Source organism: Bombina bombina, chromosome 9 (genome assembly GCF_027579735.1).
Source record: "Bombina bombina isolate aBomBom1 chromosome 9, aBomBom1.pri, whole genome shotgun sequence".
Taxonomy (NCBI): Eukaryota; Metazoa; Chordata; class Amphibia; order Anura; family Bombinatoridae; genus Bombina; species Bombina bombina.
In genome coordinates, this window is record NC_069507.1 from 20837509 (window position 1) to 20864839 (window position 27331).

General features: G+C 37.1%; 1 protein-coding gene across 2 annotated transcripts in view; it reads left to right on the forward strand.

Annotated features, from left to right (window-relative positions):
• Nucleotides 1-27331, forward strand: part of PALD1 (phosphatase domain containing paladin 1) — a 456745-nt gene that overhangs the window by 233927 nt on the left and 195487 nt on the right. For both annotated transcript variants that reach the window (XM_053691938.1, XM_053691939.1), the window contains exon 2: nucleotides 26675-26884. In XM_053691938.1, the coding sequence (XP_053547913.1) occupies nucleotides 26675-26884 (210 nt within the window). The remainder of the gene's footprint in view (nucleotides 1-26674; nucleotides 26885-27331) is intronic.

Here is a 27331-nt window from a genome sequence, read left to right on the forward strand (position 1 = left end):
GGGGATGGTGGATTAGGGGTTAATACATTTATTAGGTAGTTTGCGATGTGGGGGGATAGCAGTTTAGAGGTTAATTAATTTTATTATTAGTTGTGTTGTGGGGGGAATGAGGGATATAGGGGTTTTGATGTGTCTGATTCATTTTTGGAAGGCGGGTTAGACTTTAAGGAGTTTAAAAGAAAAAAAATTCTTAGGCGCCGGCAGTTCATAAACTGCCGTAAGTCACTGGCGACTCCAGAAATGTCTATTTCCGCAGCATTTCTGAACTTCGCCGGTTTATCTGACTTACGGCAGTTTATCATCTAACGGCGCCGTATATGCGTTTCACCTGATGTGCGAGGTGAACTTACGGGCGGCATGGGTTTCAGCAGTTGTGCTGAAACCTACGCTGTATATGTAATCTCGCCTATAGTTTGCACAGACTGAAAAGTTCTTTCTACATCACTTGTGCAGTGGTCAGAGCTCCTGATAGATCCGTGCTCTCATAACAACCTCAGATGTGTCCGATACATCCAGCAGCTGTAGGTGACATTCAGTGCTATGTAAACAGGATACATGTATTTGTTTGCTTAGGTTTTATGTCGTGTCTTTACCACTTTCATTAATTACAGTTCCTGATCTCAAATGTGTAATGTATAGTATATATCCGCAATAAAGTATTGAATAAGCTCCATATACACCGTAAATATTTTGATTATGCACATTATATATTCGCAATTAAGCATCACATTGTAATATTCCGCACACACAATAACTGGTGTGTATATATGCACATTATATATTCGCAATTAAGCGTCACATTGTAATATTCCGCACACACAATAACTGGTGTGTATATATGCACATTATATATTCGCAATTAAGAGTCACATTGTAATATTCCGCACACACAATAACTGGTGTATATATGCACAGAAAACGCAGGTGCAAGCTACTAGAATTTTTTTCTGACTCCTAAAATGTTGTTGCACACAGAATAAATGCTTTTTATATGCACATTACGGGGCCAATTTACCAAGCGGTCAACCGGCCCCAATGCTTCTAATTCTGCACAAGCCTTTAGGCTCTCCGGAATCAGGAATTAAGAAGCAGAGGTCTTAAGACCGCTACACCTTAACTGGTCCGCCTGCTCTGAGGCTGCGAACATCAATCCGCCCGATAGCATACGATTGGGCTGATTGACACCCCCTGCTAGCGGCCGTGAATCTGCAGGGGGCGGCATTGCACAAGCAGTTCACCAGAACTGCTTGTGCAATGATAAATGCCGACAGTGTATGCTGTCGGCATTTAGCGATTTCTGGCAGACATGATACGCTACAGCGGCTCATGTCTGCCAGACTAATAAATCGGCCCCTACATATCAAAATGTGTGCACAGACGATAAATATTTTATAGATTCACTATATATAAAAGCAAAAAAGTGCAGTGTTGCAGACAATCTGTATACACAAGAAATAGTTTAAATATGCAACAGTATATATCAGCAGCTAATCAGTACATTGATCTGCGCACTCATTTTATACTTTTTGTAAGCAAAATGTGTGTTTTTGCAGTTCAGGGGCATAACCCTTTAAAAACCCTATTCTGAGTATAGGTATCTTACTTCCTCTGCTCTGACTGATTAAGCAAACACTTTGTAGCGTGTTGAGGGGTCATATGTTGGAACCCTGCAGGATGTTCTCCTCCCTGTCTGGGGTAGAGAGACCCCCCCCACACACAATTTTAAGAATTAAACATTGGCTTTAATGTCTGATATGCATTTGAATCTAAATCAGGCTGTGACATCGCTGTTTAGTTCTTTTTTCTCTGCAAAACGTGTTTGTTATTTACTTTGGAGAGGTTTTTTTGTGCACAGTCTGTTTCTTGCAAACTCTGATATCATTTTTTTTTTTTCTAGTGGAAGGAAATCCTTAAGATAATATTCAGTGTGCAAGATGTAGACAGCCTGGTGCAATGTAACATTTTGTCTTCCTCATTAGCTACAAGAATGCTGGGCTGAGATAGTGTGAAGGAAATGCCAGAGAAATGTCACACAAAGCCTAACGTGATTACACCATCGCTTATTGCTTCACTGTAATATTATCGCTCTTGTGATTTATAGTAAGTGAGTTTGCAGGCCTCGGAGCTTACCTTGTAGTCTGACAGCGCAGTCCCTTCCCCAGCAGGAAAACCAATATCACAAGAAATCTGTACAGAGGCAAATACTCTTTTGTATAATGTGCATTTCCTGAAATGTTATTGATGCAAATCCTTTTTGTTAAATATCTTTAATGGAACATTCCAAGTTGGTATTACTGCATTAGTGTCCCTTGAGATCCATGTGTTTAACCTAAGCGAAGGGACACACCTTGGAACACATTGTAGCTTCTGAGCAGGACACAGTGACTGTTGGCTACGTGCATATGCTTCTTCTAATTGGGTGTCACACTTCTGTTTATCAGGTTGTGGTTGCACCTTTGGAGCTTTGTGGTGCAGGATAGTTCTTGTGAAGCTGCAGCTGCGTAAAGGGACATTAAACGCTAAATAGATTTTATAAGTATAGTATTGAGGCTATTCCCCTACTATCTCTAGTCATAGGTTCTGCCATGTTGAAATCTATCTCTCACTACATTCCAGTACTAACGTGTTTGCACATGTGCAGTGACTCTCCTTCAGATACCTGCAGTGAAACCTAAGTTCCAAAATGGCAGCGCCCATGATCCGAGGGATGTGCATAAAATGTGTTTATTGTCCCTGTAATCTGCTGACTTCAACTTCAATGAGTTGCATGGGAGCAGGGGGCTTGTGAAATATTATATCCCACCAGCGGATGCTGGTTCACTCCCCCCAAATACAGGGGAACAGGATCAGATATAGAAATATAAAACTGCAGGCTATTGGTATCATACAACTGACTTCCACGCCCCTTTAACCTGTGTGTTTGATTATAGTTGTGTAATACAATACTAAAATGCTGTAGTACAGTAGAGAATGTTATTACTGCTAATGTGTGATCTTTGTCATTATTACTTGGCTATTTGATCATCTGTAAGGATTATATACCTGCTCACTACATCATATATTGCCAGCTTGCTGTTGCTTGTGTAATACTCCTTATCCATATACCCAGCTACAGAATCAGTTGGGCGCTGCACAGCTGTTTTTCTTCTCTAATTAATCATGTGACCTATTCCCATCCACAACAATATACAAACATCCCATGAACCTCTTGACTAATGTCTGTACCACAAGGAGAATTCTCATGCTGGAGGAACATACAAATGAATGTTGAGGGTTTTATTTTTGTGTAGTTGCCAAGTGGGCAGCAAAAACCCTGTGTCTAGTGCCACAATCCGGCTCATTAAACTTGTTACTTATTTCTAAAATTAGATATTTGTTTGTAAACGTAGTCAGACTGAATATATTAACCTTATACTGTGCTGTGAAGCAAATAATCATTTTTTATTACTCCATTGCTTTCATATAACTGTTTTAACCCCTGCAAATCAGTTAAACACATAGTTAAAGTTGGCTCTAGAGCAGCAAGGCACTTCTGAGAGCTAACTGAGCACATCTGGTGAGCCAATGACAAGAGGCATATGTATGTAGGCTCCAATTATCAGCTAGCTCCCAGTAGTGCATTACTGCTCCTGATTCTACCTAGGTATGCTTTTCAGCAAAGGATACAAATTAGAATATAAAAGTAAATTAAAAAGTCTCAAACAATTGCTGCTCTGTCTAAATCCAACCAAAGTGCAACAAGAACTACAATCGTACACAACATGCACGCAATCTGATGGTGTCTATCAGCATCCTAGGGCTGCAGAGTCCCTCAATTTACTCAGATCCAATAGTCACTGCCAGACGAAGTTCTACTCACTCTGAATATTATTATTATTAAAGGGACAGGAAACCTCTAAATTTTCATTTATGATTTGGATAGAACATACCATTTTGAACAACTTATCAAATTTGCTTTGCTCTCTTGTTATCGTTTGCTGAAGGAACGATGAACACATCTAGTTATCCAATCACGAGACAAATGTGTGCAGGCACCAATTGGCAACAGCTCACACTAATGTAGGATATGTGCGTATTCTTTTTCAACAAGTGATACCAAGAGAACAAAGCGCATTTGAAAATAGAAGTACATTTAAAAGTGTCTTAAAATGACTGGCTCTATCTGAATCATGCAGGTTTCATATCCCTTTAAGTATTGTAAAGATTTATTACAAACAATTAGATAGAAATCCTTTATTATAATAAATCATCACAGCAGTTTTACATTTTTCTAGTGACTTTTTTTCTACCTCCCTTTAAAGGGACACTCAAGTCAAAATAAACATTTGCGATTTAGAAAGAGCAGCAGTTTTAGGACACTTTCCAATTGATTTCCATTATCAAATATTGCACAGTTTTTTATATGCACACTTTCTGGGGAACAAGACCCTATTGAGCATGTGCACAGGCTATACATATACTAGTCTGTGATTGGCTGATGTTTGTCACATGGTACAGGGGGCTGGAAAATGGAAGAAAAAATAAATTTGTCAGAAAAAATCTACTGCTTATTTGAAATTGAGTAGGTGTTATTGCATTGTCTTTTTATTATGCACGTGTTAATTATGTAATTATACTGCAATGAGTGTCCCTTTAAGTACTTGTCCTGAGAAGTTGCCGAAATACTAAGCTACAATGCTCACAAATTCTGGATAACCATCTTTAGCTTAGAGCCTTATTTGGAGGAGCCAATTTGGGATGAATACAGCAAGGCCAGCCATGGTCATTATCCTATACTATAAAAGGCCAAGTGTGTTTGTCCGAAGCTGTCATGCGCAGTAGAGACAGCACGAGGACAAACACACCTGGCTTTAGATTCCCTACCTGATCTGCCACTGCCGCGAGAAGAAGTAGGCGTGACCGAGCGTGTGCGGGGGCGTGGCATAGTGTGGAGGTTCGTGAAGGGGGCGGGGCCTAGCACAAAGGTCCGTGAAGGGGGCGGGGCGGGGCTGTGAAAGGCTGTGGAGAGAGCTCAAACAGCTCAAAAGAGGGGAGAAAGAGGGGGGGGGAGAGAGGGGAGAGAGAAAGAGGGGAGATGTGGAGAAAGAAAGGGGGGGGGAGAGAGAGAGGGGAGATGGAGAGGTGGGGAGAGAGAGAGAGAGAGAGAGGGGAGAGAGAGAGAGGAATAGAGAGCACAAAAGAAGGGGGGAGAGTGAGCGCAAAAGAGAGGGGGGAGGGAGAGAAAGCAAAAGAGAGTGGGAGGGAGAGAACGCAAGGGGTGGGACCACTGTACTGCAAAAAATGGCCCGTGTGAACGGGCTTTAGGACTAGTGTTAGTATAAAATGCATTGTTTTGCAGGTGTTATCAGTGAAATACAAACCAAGCTGTTGACTAAACCTAGGGGTTGCATTGCCATTAATCACTCTAGGTACCTACAGGTTGGTTGTATCACTTATATTATGCAAATGAAAGGTTTTGTGACTATAACCCATTCAAGAGAACATATTCTATGTCATAATGCAGACATTTGAAAGCAAGATTTCTTGTTTCTTCATCGATGTAACAATCATACAGTATATTTGTATCTGACGTCTCTCTGGAAGGACAGAGTGTTTGTTACTGAACAGGAAAACCAAACCGACTGCTTTTAAACGCTGATAAAAAGCTGCATGTGCTGTGGTCTTATGATGTGAGCGGCACTTTACATTCTGTAGTCGCCCAACTGAAAAACAAAATATTTTCTGTAAATTACAGAAGTATCAGCAGCCAGGCTTAAAGGGACAGTCTACCATAGATTTGTTATTGTTTAAAAGATAGATAATCCCTTTATTACCCATTCCCCAGTTTTGCATAACCAACACAGTTATAATAATATACTCTTTACCTCTGTAATTATCTTGTATCTAGGAACCTTCTTCCAGCCCCCTGATCACATGACTGTGACTGTTTATTATCTATTGTCTTAAATTTAACATTGTTTTGTGCTTAATCTTAAAGTGAAAGTAAATCCCAGCGTTTCACAATCTCAGACATATAAACTGACTGTGTATTCAGTAATTTCACAATCTCACAGACATATAAACTGACTGTGTATTCAGTAATTTCACAATCTCACAGACATATAAACTGACTGTGTATTCAGTAATTTCACAATCTCACAGACATATAAACTGACTGTGTATTCAGTAATTTCACAATCTCACAGACATATATACTGACTGTGTATACTATTCAGTAGTGTTTCACAATTTCACAGTCAGTTTATATGCCTGTGAAATTGTGAAACACTACTGAATACACAGTCAGTTTATATGTCTGTGAAATTGTGAAACACTACTGAATACACAGTCAGTTTATATGTCTGTGAAATTGTGAAACACTACTGAATACACAGTCAGTTTATATGTCTGTGAAATTGTGAAACACTACTGAATACACAGTCAGTTTATATGTCTGTGAAATTGTGAAACACTACTGAATACACAGTCAGTTTATATGTCTGTGAGATTGTGAAACACTACTGAATACACAGTCAGTTTATATGTCTGTGAAATTGTGAAACACTACTGAATACACAGTCAGTTTATATGTCTGTGAAATTGTGAAACACTACTGAATACACAGTCAGTTTATATGTCTGTGAAATTGTGAAACACTACTGAATACACAGTCAGTTTATATGTCTTTGAGATTGTGAAACACTACTGAATACACAGTCAGTTTATAGGTCTGTGAGATTGTGAAACACTACTGAATACACAGTCAGTTTATATGTCTGTGAGATTGTGAAACACTACTGAATACACAGTCAGTTTATATGTCTGAGATTGTGAAACACTACTGAATACACAGTCAGTTTATATATATCTGAGATTGTGAAACACTACTGAATACACAGTCAGTTTATATATGTCTGTGAGATTGTGAAACACTACTGAATACACAGTCAGTTTATATATATCTGTGAGATTGTGAAACACTACTGAATACACAGTCAGTTTATATGTCTGTGTATTCAGTAGTGTTTCACAATCTCACAGACATATAAACTGACTGTGTATTCAGTAGTTTCACAATCTCACAGACATATAAACTGACTGTGTATTCAGTAGTGTTTCACAATCTCACAGACGTATATAAACTGACTGTGTATTCAGTAGTGTTTCACAATCTCACAGACATATAAACTGACTGTGTATTCAGTAGTTTCAAAATCTCACAGACATATAAACTGACTGTATTCAGTAGTGTTTCACAATCTCACAGACGTATATAAACTGACTGTGTATTCGGTAGTGTTTCACAATCTCAGACATATAAAATGACTGTGTATTCAGTAGTGTTTCACAATCTCACAGACATATAAACTGACTGTGTATTCAGTAGTGTTTCACAATCTCACAGACATATAAACTGACTGTGTATTCAGTAGTGTTTCATAATCTCACAGACACATAAACTGACTGTGTATTCAGTAGTGTTTCACAATCTCACAGACCTATAAACTGACTGTGTATTCAGTAGTGTTTCACAATCTCACAGACATATAAACTGACTGTGTATTCAGTAGTGTTTCATAATCTCACAGACACATAAACTGACTGTGTATTCAGTAGTGTTTCACAATCTCACAGACACATAAACTGACTGTGTATTCAGTAGTGTTTCACAATCTCTCAGACATATAAACTGACTGTGTATTCAGTACAGGGAGTGCAGAATTATTAGGCAAGTTGTATTTTTGAGGATTAATTTTATTATTGAACAACAACCATGTTCTCAATGAACCCAAAAAACTAATTAATATCAAAGCTGAATAGTTTTGGAAGTAGTTTTTAGTTTGTTTTTAGTTATAGCTATTTTAGGGGGATATCTGTGTGTGCAGGTGACTATTACTGTGCATAATTATTAGGCAACTTAACAAAAACAAATATATACCCATTTCAATTATTTATTTTTACCAGTGAAACCAATATAACATCTCAACATTCACAAATATACATTTCTGACATTCAAAAACAAAACAAAAACAAATCAGTGACCAATATAGCCACCTTTCTTTGCAAGGACACTCAAAAGCCTGCCATCCATGGATTCTGTCAGTGTTTTCATCTGTTCACCATCAACATTGCGTGCAGCAGCAACCACAGCCTCCCAGACACTGTTCAGAGAGGTGTACTGTTTTCCCTCCTTGTAAATCTCACATTTGATGATGGACCACAGGTTCTCAATGGGGTTCAGATCAGGTGAACAAGGAGGCCATGTCATTAGATTTTCTTCTTTTATACCCTTTCTTGCCAGCCATGCTGTGGAGTACTTGGACGCGTGTGATGGAGCATTGTCCTGCATGAAAATCATGTTTTTCTTGAAGGATGCAGACTTCTTCCTGTACCACTGCTTGAAGAAGGTGTCTTCCAGAAACTGGCAGTAGGACTGGGAGTTGAGCTTGACTCCATCCTCAACCCGAAAAGGCCCCACAAGCTCATCTTTGATGATACCAGCCCAAACCAGTACTCCACCTCCACCTTGCTGGCGTCTGAGTCGGACTGGAGCTCTCTGCCCTTTACCAATCCAGCCACGGGCCCATCCATCTGGCCCATCAAGACTCACTCTCATTTCATCAGTCCATAAAACCTTAGAAAAATCAGTCTTGAGATATTTCTTGGCCCAGTCTTGACGTTTCAGCTTGTGTGTCTTGTTCAGTGGTAGTCGTCTTTCAGCCTTTCTTACCTTGGCCATGTCTCTGAGTATTGCACACCTTGTGCTTTTGGGCACTCCAGTGATGTTGCAGCTCTGAAATATGGCCAAACTGGTGGCAAGTGGCATCTTGGCAGCTGCACGCTTGACTTTTCTCAGTTCATGGGCAGTTATTTTGCGCCTTGGTTTTTCCACACGCTTCTTGCGACCCTGTTGACTATTTTAAATGAAACGCTTGATTGTTCGATGATCACGCTTCAGAAGCTTTGCAATTTTAAGAGTGCTTCATCCCTCTGCAAGATATCTCGCTATTTTTGACTTTTCTGAGCCTGTCAAGTCCTTCTTTTGACCCATTTTGCCAAAGGAAAGGAAGTTGCCTAATAATTATGCACACCTGATATAGGGTGTTGATGTCATTAGACCACACCCCTTCTCATTACAGAGATGCACATCACCTAATATGCTTAATTGGTAGTAGGCTTTCGAGCCTATACAGCTTGGAGTAAGATAACATGCATAAAGAGGATGATGTGGTCAAAATACTAATTTGCTTAATAATTCTGCACTCCCTGTAGTGTTTCACAATCTCACAGACATATAAACTGACTGTGTATTCAGTAGTGTTTCACAATCTCACAGACATATAAACTGACTGTGTATTCAGTAGTTTCACAATCTCAGACATATAAACTGACTGTGTATTCAGTAGTGTTTCACAATTTCACAGACATATAAACTGACTGTGTATTCAGTAGTGTTTCACAATCTCACAGACATATAAACTGACTGTGTATTCAGTAGTGTTTCACAATCTCACAGACCTATAAACTGACTGTGTATTCAGTAGTGTTTCACAATCTCAGACATATAAATTGACTGTGTATTCAGTAGTGTTTCACAATCTCACAGACCTATATAAACTGACTGTGTATTCAGTAGTGTTTCACAATCTCAGACATATAAACTGACTGTGTATTCAGTAGTGTTTCACAATCTCACAGACCTATAAACTGACTGTGTATTCAGTAGTGTTTCACAATCTCACAGACACATAAACTGACTGTGTATTCAGTAGTGTTTCACAATCTCACAGACCTATATAAACTGACTGTGTATTCAGTAGTGTTTCACAATCTCACAGACCTATATAAACTGACTGTGTATTCAGTAGTGTTTCACAATCTCACAGACCTATATAAACTGACTGTGTATTCAGTAGTGTTTCACAATCTCACAGACCTATAAACTGACTGTGTATTCAGTAGTGTTTCACAATCTCACAGACATATATAAATTGACTGTGTATTCAGTAGTGTTTCACAATTTCACAGACATATAAACTGACTGTGTATTCAGTAGTGTTTCACAATTTCACAGACATATAAACTGACTGTGTATTAAGTAGTGTTTCACAATCTCACAGACATATAAACTGACTGTATTCAGTAGTGTTTCACAATTTCACAGACATATAAACTGACAGTTTATATGTCTGTGAGATTGTGAAACACTACTGAATACACAGTCAGTTTATATGTCTGTGAGATTGTGAAACACTACTGAATACACAGTCAGTTTATGTGTCTGTGAGATTATGAAACACTACTGAATACACAGACTGTGTATTCAGTAGTGTTTCACAATTTCACAGACATATAAACTGACTGTGTATTCAGTAGTGTTTCACAATCTCAGACATATAAACTGACTGTGTATTTAGTAGTGTTTCACAATCTCACAGACATATAAACTGATTGTATTCAGTAGTGTTTCACAATTTCACAGACATATAAACTGACTGTCTTCAGTAGTGTTTCACAATTTCACAGACATATAAACTGACTGTGTATTCAGTAGTGTTTCACAATCTCACAGACATATATAAACTGACTGTGTATTCAGTAGTGTTTCACAATTTCACAGACATATAAACTGACTATATGTCTGTGAAATTGTGAAACATAACTGAATACACAAACTGACTGTGTATTCAGTTATGTTTCACAATCTCACAGACCTATAAACTGACTGTGTATTCAGTAGTGTTTCACAATCTCACAGACCTATAAACTGACTGTGTATTCAGTAGTGTTTCACAATCTCACAGACCTATAAACTGACTGTATTCAGTAGTGTTTCACAATCTCACAGACATATAAACTGACTGTGTATTCAATAGTGTTTCACAATCTCACAGACCTATAAACTGACTGTGTATTCAGTAGTGTTTCACAATTTCACAGACATATAAACTGACTGTGTATTCAGTAGTGTTTCACAATCTCAGACCTATAAACTGACTGTATTCAGTAGTGTTTCACAATCTCACAGACATATAAACTGACTGTGTATTCAGTAATGTTTCACAATTTCACAGACCTATAAACTGACTGTGTATTCAGTAGTGTTTCACAATCTCACAGACACATAAACTGACTGTGTATTCAGTAGTGTTTCACAATCTCACAGACATATATAAACTGACTGTGTAGTGTGTATTCAGTAGTGTTTCACAATTTCACAGACATATAAACTGATTGTATTCAGTAGTGTTTCACAATTTCACAGACATATAAACTGACTGTGTATTCAGTAGTGTTTCACAATCTCACAGACACATAAACTGACTGTGTATTCAGTAGTGTTTCACAATCTCCCAGACATATAAACTGACTGTGTATTCAGTAGTGTTTCACAATCTCACATACACATAAACTGACTGTGTATTCAGTAGTGTTTCACCATCTCACAGACCTATAAACTGACTGTGTATTCAGTAGTGTTTCACAATTTCACAGACATATAAACTGACTGTGTATTCAGTAGTGTTTCACAATCTCACAGACACATAAACTGACTGTGTATTCAGTAGTGTTTCACAATCTCACAGACATATAAACTGACTGTGTATTCAGTAGTGTTTCACAATCTCAAATACACATAAACTGACTGTGTATTCAGTAGTGTTTTACAATCTCACAGACATATAAACTGACTGTGTATTCAGTAGTGTTTCACAATCTCACAGACATATAAACTGACTGTGTATAGAGTAGTGTTTCACAATCTCACAGACATATATAAACTGACTGTGTATTCAGTAGTGTTTCACAATCTCACAGACATATATAAACTGACTGTGTATTCAGTAGTGTTTCACAATCTCACAGACATATATAAACTAACTGTGTATTCAGTAGTGTTTCACAATCTCACAGACATATAAACTGACTGTGAGATTGTGAAACACTACTGAATACACAGACATATATAAATTGACTGTGTATTCAGTAGTGTTTCACAATTTCACAGACCTATATAAACTGACTGTGTATTCAGTAGTGTTTCACAATTTCACAGACATATAAACTGACTGTGTATTCAGTAGTGTTTCACAATTTCACAGACATATAAACTGACTGTATTCTGTAGTGTTTCACAATTTCACAGACATATAAACTGATTGTATTCAGTAGTGTTTCACAATTTCACAGACATATAAACTGACTGTGTATTCAGTAGTGTTTCACAATCTCAGACATATAAACTGACTGTGTATTTAGTAGTGTTTCACAATCTCACAGACATATAAACTGACTGTATTCAGTAGTGTTTCACAATTTCACAGACATATAAACTGATTGTATTCAGTAGTGTTTCACAATTTCACAGACATATAAACTGACTGTCTTCAGTAGTGTTTCACAATTTCACAGACATATAAACTGACTGTGTATTCAGTAGTGTTTCACAATCTCACAGACATATATAAACTGACTGTGTATTCAGTAGTGTTTCACAATTTCACAGACATATAAACTGACTGTGTATTTAGTTATGTTTCACAATCTCACAGACATATAAACTGACTGTGTATTCAGTAGTGTTTCACAATCTCACAGACCTATAAACTGACTGTGTATTCAGTAGTGTTTCACAATCTCACAGACCTATAAACTGACTGTGTATTCAGTAGTGTTTCACAATCTCACAGACATATAAACTGACTGTGTATTCAATAGTGTTTCACAATCTCACAGACCTATAAACTGACTGTGTATTCAATAGTGTTTCACAATCTCACAGACCTATAAACTGACTGTGTATTCAGTAGTGTTTCACAATTTCACAGACATATAAACTGACTGTGTATTCAGTAGTGTTTCACAATTTCACAGACCTATAAACTGACTGTGTATTCAATAGTGTTTCACAATCTCACAGACCTATAAACTGACTGTGTATTCAGTAGTGTTTCACAATTTCACAGACATATAAACTGACTGTGTATTCAGTAGTGTTTCACAATCTCAGACCTATAAACTGACTGTGTATTCAGTAGTGTTTCACAATCTCACAGACATATAAACTGACTGTGTATTCAGTAGTGTTTCACAATCTCACAGACCTATAAACTGACTGTGTATTCAGTAGTGTTTCACAATCTCCCAGACATATAAACTGACTGTGTATTCAGTAGTGTTTCACAATCTCACATACACATAAACTGACTGTGTATTCAGTAGTGTTTCACCATCTCACAGACCTATAAACTGACTGTGTATTCAGTAGTGTTTCACAATCTCACAGACATATAAACTGACTGTGTATTCAGTAGTGTTTCACAATCTCACAGACATATAAACTGACTGTGTATTCAGTAGTGTTTCACAATCTCACAGACATATATAAACTGACTGTGTATTCAGTAGTGTTTCACAATCTCACAGACATATAAACTAACTGTGTATTCAGTAGTGTTTCACAATCTCACATACATATAAACTGACTGTATTCAGTAGTGTTTCACAATCTCAGACATATATACTGACTGTATACTATTTAGTAGTGTTTCACAATTTCACAGTCAGTTTATATGTCTGTGTATTCGGTAGTGTTTCACAATCTCACAGTCAGTTTATATGCCTGTGAAATTGTGAAACACTACTGAATACACAGTCAGTTTATATGTCTGTGAAATTGTGAAACACTACTGAATACAGTCAGTTTATATGTCTGAGATTGTGAAACACTACTGAATACACAGTCAGTTTATATGTCTGTGAGATTGTGAAACACTACTGAATACACAGTCAGTTTATATGTCTGTGAGATTGTGAAACACTACTGAATACAGTCAGTTTATATGTCTGAGATTGTGAAACACTACTGAATACACAGTCAGTTTATATGTCTGTGAGATTGTGAAACACTACTGAATGCACAGTCAGTTTATATATGTCTGTGAGATTGTGAAACACTACTGAATACACAGTCAGTTTATATATGTTTGTGAGATTGTGAAACACTACTGAATACACAGTCAGTTTATATATATCTGTGAGATTGTGAAACACTACTGAATACACAGTCAGTTTATATGCCTGTGAGATTGTGAAACACTACTGAATACACAGTCAGTTTATATGTCTGTGAGATTGTGAAACACTACTGAATTTACAGTCAGTTTATAGGTCTGTGAGATTGTGAAACACTACTGAATACACAGTCAGTTTATATGTCTGTGTATTCAGTAGTGTTTCACAATTTCACAGACATATAAACTGACTGTGTATTCAGTAGTGTTTCACAATCTCACAGACATATAAACTGACTGCGTATTCAGTAGTGTTTCACAATCTCACAGACATATAAACTGACTGTGTATTCAGTAGTGTTTCATAATCTCACAGACATATAAACTGACTGTGTATTCAGTAGTGTTTCAAAATCTCACAGACCTATAAACTGACTATTCAGTAGTGTTTCACAATCTCACAGACATATAAACTGACTGTGTATTCAGTAGTGTTTCACAATCTCACAGACATAGAAATGACTGTATTCAATAGTGTTTCACAATCTCACAGACATATAAACTGACTGTGTATTCAGTAGTGTTTTACAATCTCACAGATATATAAACTGACTGTATTCAATAGTGTTTCACAATCTCACAGACATATAAACTGACTGTGTATTCAGTAGTGTTTCACAATCTCACAGACATATAAACTGACTGTGTATTTAGTAGTGTTTCACAATCTCACAGACATATAAACTGACTGTATTCAGTAGTGTTTCACAATTTCACAGACATATAAACTGACTGTCTTCAGTAGTGTTTCACAATGTCACAGACATATAAACTGACTGTGTATTCAGTAGTGTTTCACAATCTCACAGACATATATAAACTGACTGTGTATTCAGTAGTGTTTCACAATTTCACAGACATATAAACTGACTGTGTATTTAGTTATGTTTCACAATCTCACAGACATATAAACTGACTGTGTATTCAGTAGTGTTTCACAATCTCACAGACCTATAAACTGACTGTGTATTCAGTAGTGTTTCACAATCTCACAGACCTATAAACTGACTGTGTATTCAGTAGTGTTTCACAATCTCACAGACATATAAACTGACTGTGTATTCAATAGTGTTTCACAATCTCACAGACCTATAAACTGACTGTGTATTCAATAGTGTTTCACAATCTCACAGACCTATAAACTGACTGTGTATTCAGTAGTGTTTCACAATTTCACAGACATGTAAACTGACTGTGTATTCAGTAGTGTTTCACAATTTCACAGACCTATAAACTGACTGTGTATTCAATAGTGTTTCACAATCTCACAGACCTATAAACTGACTGTGTATTCAGTAGTGTTTCACAATTTCACAGACATATAAACTGACTGTGTATTCAGTAGTGTTTCACAATCTCAGACCTATAAACTGACTGTGTATTCAGTAGTGTTTCACAATCTCACAGACATATAAACTGACTGTGTATTCAGTAGTGTTTCACAATCTCACAGACCTATAAACTGACTGTGTATTCAGTAGTGTTTCACAATCTCCCAGACATATAAACTGACTGTGTATTCAGTAGTGTTTCACAATCTCACATACACATAAACTGACTGTGTATTCAGTAGTGTTTCACCATCTCACAGACCTATAAACTGACTGTGTATTCAGTAGTGTTTCGCAATCTCACAGATATATATAAACTGACTGTGTATTCAGTAGTGTTTCACAATCTCCCAGACATATAAACTGACTGTGTATTCAGTAGTGTTTCACAATCTCACATACACATAAACTGACTGTGTATTCAGTAGTGTTTCACAATCTCACAGACCTATAAACTGACTGTGTATTCAGTAGTGTTTCACAATCTCACATACACATAAACTGACTGTGTATTCAGTAGTGTTTCACAATCTCACAGACCTATAAACTGACTGTGTATTCAGTAGTGTTTCACAATCTCCCAGACATATAAACTGACTGTGTATTCAGTAGTGTTTCACAATCTCACAGACATATAAACTGACTGTGTATTCAGTAGTGTTTCACAATCTCACAGACATATATAAACTGACTGTGTATTCAGTAGTGTTTCACAATCTCACAGACATATAAACTAACTGTGTATTCAGTAGTGTTTCACAATCTCACAGACATATAAACTGACTGTATTCAGTAGTGTTTCACAATCTCAGACATATATACTGACTGTATACTATTTAGTAGTGTTTCACAATTTCACAGTCAGTTTATATGTCTGTGTATTCGGTAGTGTTTCACAATCTCACAGTCAGTTTATATGCCTGTGAAATTGTGAAACACTACTGAATACACAGTCAGTTTATATGTCTGTGAAATTGTGAAACACTACTGAATACAGTCAGTTTATATGTCTGAGATTGTGAAACACTACTGAATACACAGTCAGTTTATATGTCTGTGAGATTGTGAAACACTACTGAATACACAGTCAGTTTATATGTCTGTGAGATTGTGAAACACTACTGAATACAGTCAGTTTATATGTCTGAGATTGTGAAACACTACTGAATACACAGTCAGTTTATATGTCTGTGAGATTGTGAAACACTACTGAATGCACAGTCAGTTTATATATGTCTGTGAGATTGTGAAACACTACTGAATGCACAGTCAGTTTATATATGTTTGTGAGATTGTGAAACACTACTGAATACACAGTCAGTTTATATATATCTGTGAGATTGTGAAACACTACTGAATACACAGTCAGTTTATATGCCTGTGAGATTGTGAAACACTACTGAATACACAGTCAGTTTATATGTCTGTGAGATTGTGAAACACTACTGAATTTACAGTCAGTTTATAGGTCTGTGAGATTGTGAAACACTACTGAATACACAGTCAGTTTATAGGTCTGTGTATTCAGTAGTGTTTCACAATTTCACAGACATATAAACTGACTGTGTATTCAGTAGTGTTTCACAATCTCACAGACATATAAACTGACTGCGTATTCAGTAGTGTTTCACAATCTCACAGACATATAAACTGACTGTGTATTCAGTAGTGTTTCATAATCTCACAGACATATAAACTGACTGTGTATTCAGTAGTGTTTCAAAATCTCACAGACCTATAAACTGACTATTCAGTAGTGTTTCACAATCTCACAGACATATAAACTGACTGTGTATTCAGTAGTGTTTCACAATCTCACAGACATAGAAATGACTGTATTCAATAGTGTTTCACAATCTCACAGACATATAAACTGACTGTGTATTCAGTAGTGTTTCACAATCTCACAGATATATAAACTGACTGTATTCAATAGTGTTTCACAATCTCACAGACATATAAACTGACTGTGTATTCAGTAGTGTTTCACAATCTCACAGACATATAAACTGACTGTGTATTCAGTAGTGTTTCACAATCTCACAGACGTATATAAACTGACTGTGTATTCAGAAGTGTTTCACAATCTCACAGACGTATATAAACTGACTGTGTATTCAATAGTGTTTCACAATCTCACAGACATATAAACTGACTGTGTATTCAGTAGTGTTTCATAATCTCACAGACACATAAACTGACTGTGTATTCAGTAGTGTTTCACAATCTCACAGACATATAAACTGACTGTGTATTCAGTAGTGTTTCACAATCTCACAGACATATAAACTGACTGTGTATTCAGTAGTGTTTCATAATCTCACAGACATATAAACTGACTGTGTATTCAGTAGTGTTTCACAATCTCACAGACATATATAAACTGACTGTGTATTCAATAGTGTTTCACAATCTCACAGACCTATAAACTGACTGTGTATTCAGTAGTGTTTCACAATCTCACAGACATATAAACTGACTGTGTATTCAGTAGTGTTTCACAATCTCACAGACATATAAACTGACTGTGTATTCAGTAGTGTTTCACAATCTCACAGACCTATAAACTGACTGTGTATTCAGTAGGGTTTCACAATCTCACAGACATATAAACTGACTGTGTATTCAGTAGGGTTTCACAATCTCAAACATATAAGCTGACTGTATTCAGTAGTATTTTACAATCTGAGACATTTAAACTGACTGTGTATTTAGTAGTGTTTCACAATCTCACAGACATATAAGCTGACTGTGTATTTATTAGACATGTGCGTTTCGTTTAGTTCAGAAACGAAATTCAGACTAATTTGTCAATTTCGGAGCTTTTGATTGATTCGAATTTCTGAATTACCGTAGCAACTAAACTAACGAATAAATCTGAATTAGTTCGGATTTATTTGTTACATTCGGATGGCCATGGACTAATCACAATGACACTAGTATTGTACAGTATATTAGGCTATATCACTCTGCTATGGGTTACACCTAATATTACAGTACATAATACTAGTCTAATACACAGCACATCCCACCTTCCGAATTTACGAGTCAAATCTGAATCGAATACATCCGAATGAATCCGAAACAAATGCATTCGAATGTATCCGAATTCCAATCGATCCGAAAACGAAATTCGAAAACATCCGAAACAAATTTTTCCGCTGTGCACAAGTCTAGTATTCAGTAGTGTTTCACAATCTTGCAAACATATAATATATATACTGATATGGGTTTTACTTGTTATAGGACAATACAAAAATATTATAGTTTCAGTTTAGAGCTTTCCAAAAACACTGTTCCTTGAAGAGGAAATTGTGAGGTTTTGTTCTTCACCAGCAATTTGTTACCACAACACATCACCTGCAGCACTGAATTTCCTCCAGCCATGACCAGTATCACAATTTGTTTTGTGGTTTGTGCTGTTTTTGTATTCACACGCCCTGAGTGACTGGGGCTGAAATGTGCGCAGACTTTGTGTTCCGCTGCAGGTGTAGCGCAGTTTGGCCTCTCTACAGTTATCAGATTTGTAACTAGCAGGTTACGTGATGATTTGGTGTCATGCTGTGAAATCTCACCAGAGCACATTTACTATAAAACATTCAGTGTCAATGTAAAATGAGATTACAAACATGTACTTATTATATCATCCAAACATAAACATACAGTATGGGAGAAAAGTGTCATATGTACAATCTTCAGCCTCAGCAGGGAACACGCTGGAATGTAATGCAAAGGGTTAATGAAAAAACTGCATTCTCTGGTACTCTAGGCAGGTGCCCATAAGGCAAACAACACTGGGCAGCTGTCTGGTTGGTTTAATGAGTAATTTAATTGTGTATTGTATGTTTGTGTGTGTATGTGTCTTTATGTGTATAGGTGTATTTGTATGTATGTTTGTGTGTGATAAAAAAAGATGTATGTGTATATAAACATATATGTGTAAATAGATGTGTATATGTGTATGTATGTGTGTATAGATGTATCTGTTTATATATATATATGTGTGTATAAACATGTACGTGTATAGATGTATGTGTATAGATGTTTGTGTGTGTATATAAACATATATGTGTAAATAGATGTGTATATGTGTATGTATGTGTGTATAGATGTATCTGTTTATATATATATATATATGTGTGTGTGTGTATAAACATGTACGTGTATAGATGTATGGATGTATCTGTGTGTTTAATTATATACTGTGTGTGTGTATATGTATATATATGTATAAACATGTTTGTGTATAGATGTGTGTGTGTGTATGTATATATATGTATAAACATGTTTGTGTATAGATGTGTGTGTGTGTGTATGTATATATATGTATAAACATGTTTGTGTATAGATGTGTGTGTGTGTATGTATATATATGTATAAACATGTTTGTGTATAGATGTGTGTGTATATATATATGTATGTGTGTGTATGTATATATATATATGTGTGTGTGTGTGTGTATGTATATATATATATGTGTGTGTGTGTATGTGTGTATGTATATATATATATATGTGTGTGTGTATGTATATATATATATATGTGTGTGTGTATGTATATATATGTATAAACATGTTTGTGTATAGATGTGTGTGTATATATAGATGTATGTATGTGTACGTGTATAGATATGCATAGATGTATCTGCCATGTTGAACTTCTAGTGACCAGTATGAGCGAGTGTGAGAGCGATAACAGCAAATTTAACACACCGGCTCCCCATTCACACCTGAGACCTTGTAACACTAACGAGTCACATGACACCGGGGAGGAAAAATTGCTGATTGGGCCCAATTTGGACATTTCCACTTAGGGGTGTACTCACTTTTGTTGCCAACGGTTTAGACCAGTGCTCCCCAACCTTTTTATCGCCGCGGACCGGTAAATGTTTGATAATTTTTCCGTGGCCCGCTTGTTTTGATTTAATAATTTTAATTTAATTGTATTTAAACATGCCTTCAAAATAAAATACAGCTACACCAAAAAATGAATATAAAGTGATTTATTTTATTTAACTCACTAGAATGCCAAATCAATGAGAACCCTGAGCTTGTTTCTTTGCAAAGCTGCTTGCAACCGCTCAGCTCCAGATGTCACCTAAATCCGAATGTAAATCAAAAAACTATCAACGCAAAAATGTGATCAGTATTTTAAATATGACCAGTGTATCAAAATAACTGTGAAATATATATATAAATCACAAAAGATGACTGTGCCCCCTTTCAATACAGAGATGCCAGCGTTCCCCTTTCAATACAGAGATGCCAGCGTGCCCCTTTCAATACAGAGATGCCAGCGTGCCCCTTTTAATACAGAGATGCCAGCGTTCCCCTTTCAATACAGAGATGCCAGCGTGCCCCTTTTAATACAGAGATGCCAGCGTGCCCCTTTCAACACAGAGATGGCAGCATGCCCCTTTCAATACAGAGATGCCCCAGCATTCCCCCTTTCAATACAGAGATCATCGCGCCATAGTGCTGAGTCTCCTCAATAGCAGAGAACCCCCGCCCCCCCCCTCCGTGCACTTATGCCTGAACCCGCACAAACACATTCGACCCAGGAGTTGTTGACCTAAATAAGTGCAATAGGCCTGGGTGAATGAGAGGGCATTCTAATAAAACCACTGCTGCTCCTCTTTCCGTTTGATAGTGCTGAGTCCCCCCCCCCTCCGTGCACTTACCTCACGGCAGCTTCTCGAGTCCTCAGTCCTCCCGTGGCGCCTCCTCCTCGGCCAATGGTGTGAGGTTTGCCTTTCGGCCAATCAGGAAGCGGGAGGACCCGCTCCCTGATTGGCCAGGAGGAGCATCAGTGTAACAATAGCCAATTTTCATTCGCTATTGTCACACAATGGGCGGGCTTGGGAGGGCGCAATGCTCTGCGCCTCGGCCGCCCACCACAGTGAAAGGATTTGAAGTTCCGCGGGCGGCCCGGTGCCGATTGATCCACGGACCGGCACCGGTCCGCGGCCCGGGGGTTGGGGAACACTGGTTTAGACAGTTATGGCTGTGTGTTGAGTTATTTTGAGGGGACAGCAAATTCACACTGTTATACAGGCTGTACACTCACTACTTTACATTGTAGCAAAGTGTCATTTCTTCAGTGTTGTCACATGAAAAGATACAATAAAATATTTTAAAAATATATATATAATTTTATGGCCCAATCTTTGATGATGTAAACACATTGTTCAGATTCTTTAGAATTTAATTCTTCTTATTTATTTACTTTATTATTTTGAATTAGAATTATTAAATTAATTTGTTTTTACTGTTATTCATATAGCCACCATTCTTTATATTATTTTTTTGTTTCCAAAGGTAATGAACTTTTGTTTTAAAATTGATCTTTCCCTTAAAGAACTGTATACATTATACAAATGATCATTTTGACCTTGATGGAAGATCTGAGGGAACTCATTTTACCACACTTTACTTACAGTAAATGTTACTTTGTTAGAATTATAATTACTTAGATAATCATGCTGTACTTAGAGGTTAATCATATACCCAATTACATACATAGTTGAGTAATAATGTGAACAATTGAATGTTGATATTCTGATTGGTAGATCAAGTGAATAAATATCACCTGTAACCTGAACTAAGGTAGCCTCTGATAAAGCGCAAGCGCGAAGCGCGTCAGGCCTTTCATTGCACAGGACGAACCATTTGATGTTTCTAAATACCACTGAATAAAATGACCCGTTTTGAAGCTTCCTTCTCAGACCAGACATCCTTCATTTACTTATATATATATATATACAGGGAGTGCAGAATTATTAGGCAAATGAGTATTTTGACCACATCATCCTCTTTATGCATGTTGTCTTACTCCAAGCTGTATAGGCTCGAAAGCCTACTACCAATTAAGCATATTAGGTGATGTGCATCTCTGTAATGAGAAGAGGTGTGGCCTAATGACATCAACACCCTATATCAGGTGTGCATAATTATTAGGCAACTTCCTTTCCTTTGGCAAAATGGGTCAAAAGAAGGACTTGACAGGCTCAGAAAAGTAAAAAATAGTGAGATATCTTGCAGAGGGATGCAGCACTCTTAAAATTGCAAAGCTTCTGAAGCGTGATCATCGAACAATCAAGCGTTTCATTCAAAATAGTCAACAGGGTCGCAAGAAGCGTGTGGAAAAACCAAGGCGCAAAATAACTGCCCATGAACTGAGAAAAGTCAAGCGTGCAGCTGCCAAGATGCCACTTGCCACCAGTTTGGCCATATTTCAGAGTTGCAACATCACTGGAGTGCCCAAAAGCACAAGGTGTTCAATACTCAGAGACATGGCCAAGGTAAGAAAGGCTGAAAGACGACCACCACTGAACAAGACACACAAGCTGAAACGTCAAGACTGGGCCAAGAAATATCTCAAGTCTGATTTTTCTAAGGTTTTATGGACTGATGAAATGAGAGTGAGTCTTGATGGGCCAGATGGATGGGCCCGTGGCTGGATTGGTAAAGGGCAGAGAGCTCCAATCCGACTCAGGTGGAGGTGGAGTACTGGTTTGGGCTGGTATCATCAAAGATGAGCTTGTGGGGCCTTTTCGGGTTGAGGATGGAGTCAAGCTCAACTCCCAGTCCTACTGCCAGTGTCTGGAAGACACCTTCTTCAAGCAGTGGTACAGGAAGAAGTCTGCATCCTTCAAGAAAAACATGATTTTCATGCAGGACAATGCTCCATCACACGCGTCCAAGTACTCCACAGCGTGGCTGGCAAGAAAGGGTATAAAAGAAGAAAATCTAATGACATGGCCTCCTTGTTCACCTGATCTGAACCCCATTGAGAACCTGTGGTCCATCATCAAATGTGAGATTTACAAGGAGGGAAAACAGTACACCTCTCTGAACAGTGTCTGGGAGGCTGTGGTTGCTGCTGCACGCAATGTTGATGGTGAACAGATCAAAACACTGACAGAATCCATGGATGGCAGGCTTTTGAGTGTCCTTGCAAAGAAAGGTGGCTATATTGGTCACTGATTTGTTTTTGTTTTGTTTTTCAATGTCAGAAATGTATATTTGTGAATGTTGAGATGTTATATTGGTTTCACTGTTAAAAATAAATAATTGAAATGGGTATATATTTGTTTTTTGTTAAGTTGCCTAATAATTATGCACAGTAATAGTCACCTGCACACACACATATCCCCCTAAAATAGCTATAACTAAAAACAAACTAAAAACTACTTCCAAAACTATTCAGCTTTGATATTAATGAGTTTTTTGGGTTCATTGAGAACATGGTTGTTGTTCAATAATAAAATTAATCCTCAAAAATACAACTTGCCTAATAATTCTGCACTCCCTGTATATATATATATATATATATATATATATATATATATATATATATATATATATATATATATATATATATATATATATATATATATATATATATGTATGTGCACGTAGGTGTGTACATGTGTATATATTTATGTATGTGTGTTTGTGCAAAGATTTGTATGATATTGTGCAGAATGATATTTTAATTTGTGTCCTTTTTCTAAATTAATTTGATATTTCTGTCTGTTACATTGATGTAGAAATGGGATGAATGCCTTTTGACTGTATCACGTTCTGCTCATTAGTAAAATATAAAATGTGGGAGTGTTTTAACCCCTTGACCTACAGATGTGGCTAAAATACTGTTTTGCAGCTCTTTGGCAGCCAGGACCTATTTGTGTGTCGGATTCCTTTAGCCGTGCCAGGCATAGCTGAGGTATCATTCTGTTGATTTTGTAAGAAGGCTGCTTGGCATAATATAAACAGCTTCACAGCATATTCCATTGGAGCTGGCAGACAGTCAGAGCTCACATGCCTGCAGTGAAATGACAGGAGATCGGAAGTGAGTCTTCCTGCTGCACCCTAACTTCTTTATCATCATGAGGTATCTGCTTCAGGCCACACACATAGCAAACACCTTTTATTTCTTATATTTTAACTTGTTGTTTGGTAATTCTTTTGCCTGCCAAGATATGATGATATGGGGCATATTAGATTAGCTGTAAATAGCCTGTTCTGTGCATGAGAAACGCACAAGCAGATAGAAGCGTCCTGAGCGCTCATGTGAATCCGTACAGAGGGGTTTGCACCCTGGCTTATTGCATATTGTAATAAACAGTTTTATATCACAGTGCCAGTCAAATTACATCATTGCTAGTTATGCTTCTGTTATTTTACAAAAAGAAGAATTTTATTTTTACAAATGTGCAGATTTTCACAGCAAATTACAAGGTCAGTGTTATATGCGCAGGACAGACCTTTATATCCCTTATATAGGTGTCTTCCTGTACTGTATTTGTTTAACCAGGGGTGTGCGTTTATAGCTCCAGCAATAAGCACTGTGTGGTGTGTAATCTGTGGGTATTCTGTGTGTATTAATTTGTGTGTGTGCATTCTGTTTTGTATTTTGTGTGTATAAATGTATGTGTATTCTGTTTGTGTGGGTATTCTGTGTGCATACATGTATATGTGTGTACGTGTGGGTATTCTGTTTGTATTTTGTGTGTATAAATGTATATGTGTGTGTATTCTGTTTGTATTTTGTGTGCATAAATGTATGTGTATTCTGTTTGTGTGGGTATTCTGTGTGTATTTTGTGTGTATAAATGTATGTGTATTCTGTTTGTGTGTGTGTGTGTATTCTGTGTGTATAAATGTATATGTGTGTACGTGTGGGTATTCTCTGTGTGTGTGTGTGGGTATTCTGTGTGTGTATTCTGTGGGTATTCTGTGTGCTTTTGTGTGTGTGTGTGCCTGTGTATCACTTCTGCTGTAAAGCTATTTAATATACCAACTAACCAGTTTGCTACTTCCCAGATGTTATGTGCTGTATCAGCTGCATCTTGACACTCTGCAGAGTGAAACTGCTACTGATTAGATAATGGCATGAAATGATCTGTTTTGTGAATGGAACTTATCTTTTTGTTTTTTCTTTAGATTTAAAGGGACAGTCAACACCAGAATTTTGTTGTTTTAAAGGGACACTCAATCAAAATTAAACTTTCATTATTCAGATAGAGCATGACATTTTAAACAACTTTCCAATTTACTTCCATTAACAAAATGTGCAGAGTCTTTTTATATTTTTAAACTTTTTTGAGTCATGAGCTCCTACTGAGCATGTGCAAGAATAAGTGTGTATGCATTTGTGATTGGCTGATAGCTGTCACATGGTACAGGGGGAGTGGAAAAAGACATAACTTTTAAAATTGTCAGAAAAAAAATCTACTGCTCATTTGAAGTTCAGACTAAGTGCTATTGCATTGTCTTGTTATCTTGCATTTGTTTATTATGCAAATCTACTGTGTTTACTGGTCCTTTAAAAGATAGATAATCCCTTAATTACCATTTCCCCAGTTTTGCATAACCAACACAGTCATAATTATACACGTTTTACCTCTGTAATTACCTTGCATCTAAGCCTCAGCAGACTGCCCCCTTATTTCAGTTCTTTTGACAGACTTGCATTTTAGCTAATCAGAGCTGTCTCCACGGTAAATTCACGTGCATGAGCTCAATGTTAGCTATATGAAACACGTGAACTAATGTCCTCTAGTGGTGAAAAAGTATCAAAGTGCATTTAGATTAGAGGCGGCCTTCAATGTCTAAGAAATTAGCATATGAACCTCCTCGGTTTAGCTTTCAACTAAGAATACCAAGAGAACAAAGCAAAATTGGTGATAAAAGTAAATTGGAAAGTTATTTAAAATTACATGCCCTATTTGAAACATGAAAGTTTTTTTTTTTTTTTTGGACTTGACTGTCCCTTTAATGAATTTTGCAAAACCAGAACTGACTTGTAAGTTTAATAGAAGGTTAAAGGGACACTCAAGTCAAAATTAAACTGTCATTATTCAGATAGAGCATGCAATTGCAAACAACTTTCCTATTTACTTCAATTAACAAAATGTGCAGTCTTTTTATATTTAAACTTTTTGAGTCACCAGCTCCTACTGAGCATGTGCAAGAATTCACAGAATAAATGTGTATGCATTTGTGATTGGCTGATGGCTGTCACATGGTACGTGTATGCATTTGTGATTGGCTGTTGGCTGTCACATGGTACAGGTGGAGTGGAGTTGGACATAACTTTTAAAATTGTCAGAAAAAAATCTACTCATTTGAAGTTCAGACTAAGTGCTATTGTATTGTCTTGTTATCTTGCATTTGTTAATTATGCAAATCTACTGTGTTTACTGGTCCTTTAAAGGTTCTGTTTGCGGCTGCTGCTTTCTGTCACTGTGCTTATTATTGTATCTTTCTTTTTGCATGGGTTCAGGCGCTTGTGGAGCATGGGGACGACAGCTAGCGCAGCTCAACAGGCAACCTCAGCAGCGCCCCCTATTGAGAGTGTCCAGGGCAACAGCAGCAGCAGCAGCTCGTGTACGGATGATCGTCACTCCTTAAGTATCCACTCCTTCCAGACAGTGAGCATTCACAACAAGGCAAAGTCCATTATCACCAACAAGGTTGCTCCAGTGCTCATATCGTAAGTATCATTTATTTATGTGCTCTGTGTTTCTATACAGAGATCTTTGAGTATCAGTTTTCAGGTAACATTTTGTACAACAGTAGTGCGACTATGCACTTATTGTGACCTGTGCAACGCAAATGGCAGTTTAAATCTCCATCAGCTAATTCGATCACAAGTGGGTTCAATTTGATTGCGAAAACTAGAATAGAACTAACTGTAATAAAACTCAGGTGTAAAATGTTAATCCTGTATAGATGCCACTTATTAAAGAGCTCAATATAAAGTGATTCTCAAAGCATATTAATACAAGAAAAAATATCCAGCCGATAAAGAAAAAATATCCAGCCGATAAAGAAAAAATATCCAGCCGATAAATAAAGAAAAAATATCCAGCCGATAAATAAAGAAAAAATATCCAGCCAATTAGAATACAGTTCTGATAAGTGGGTTTACGGTTTATTC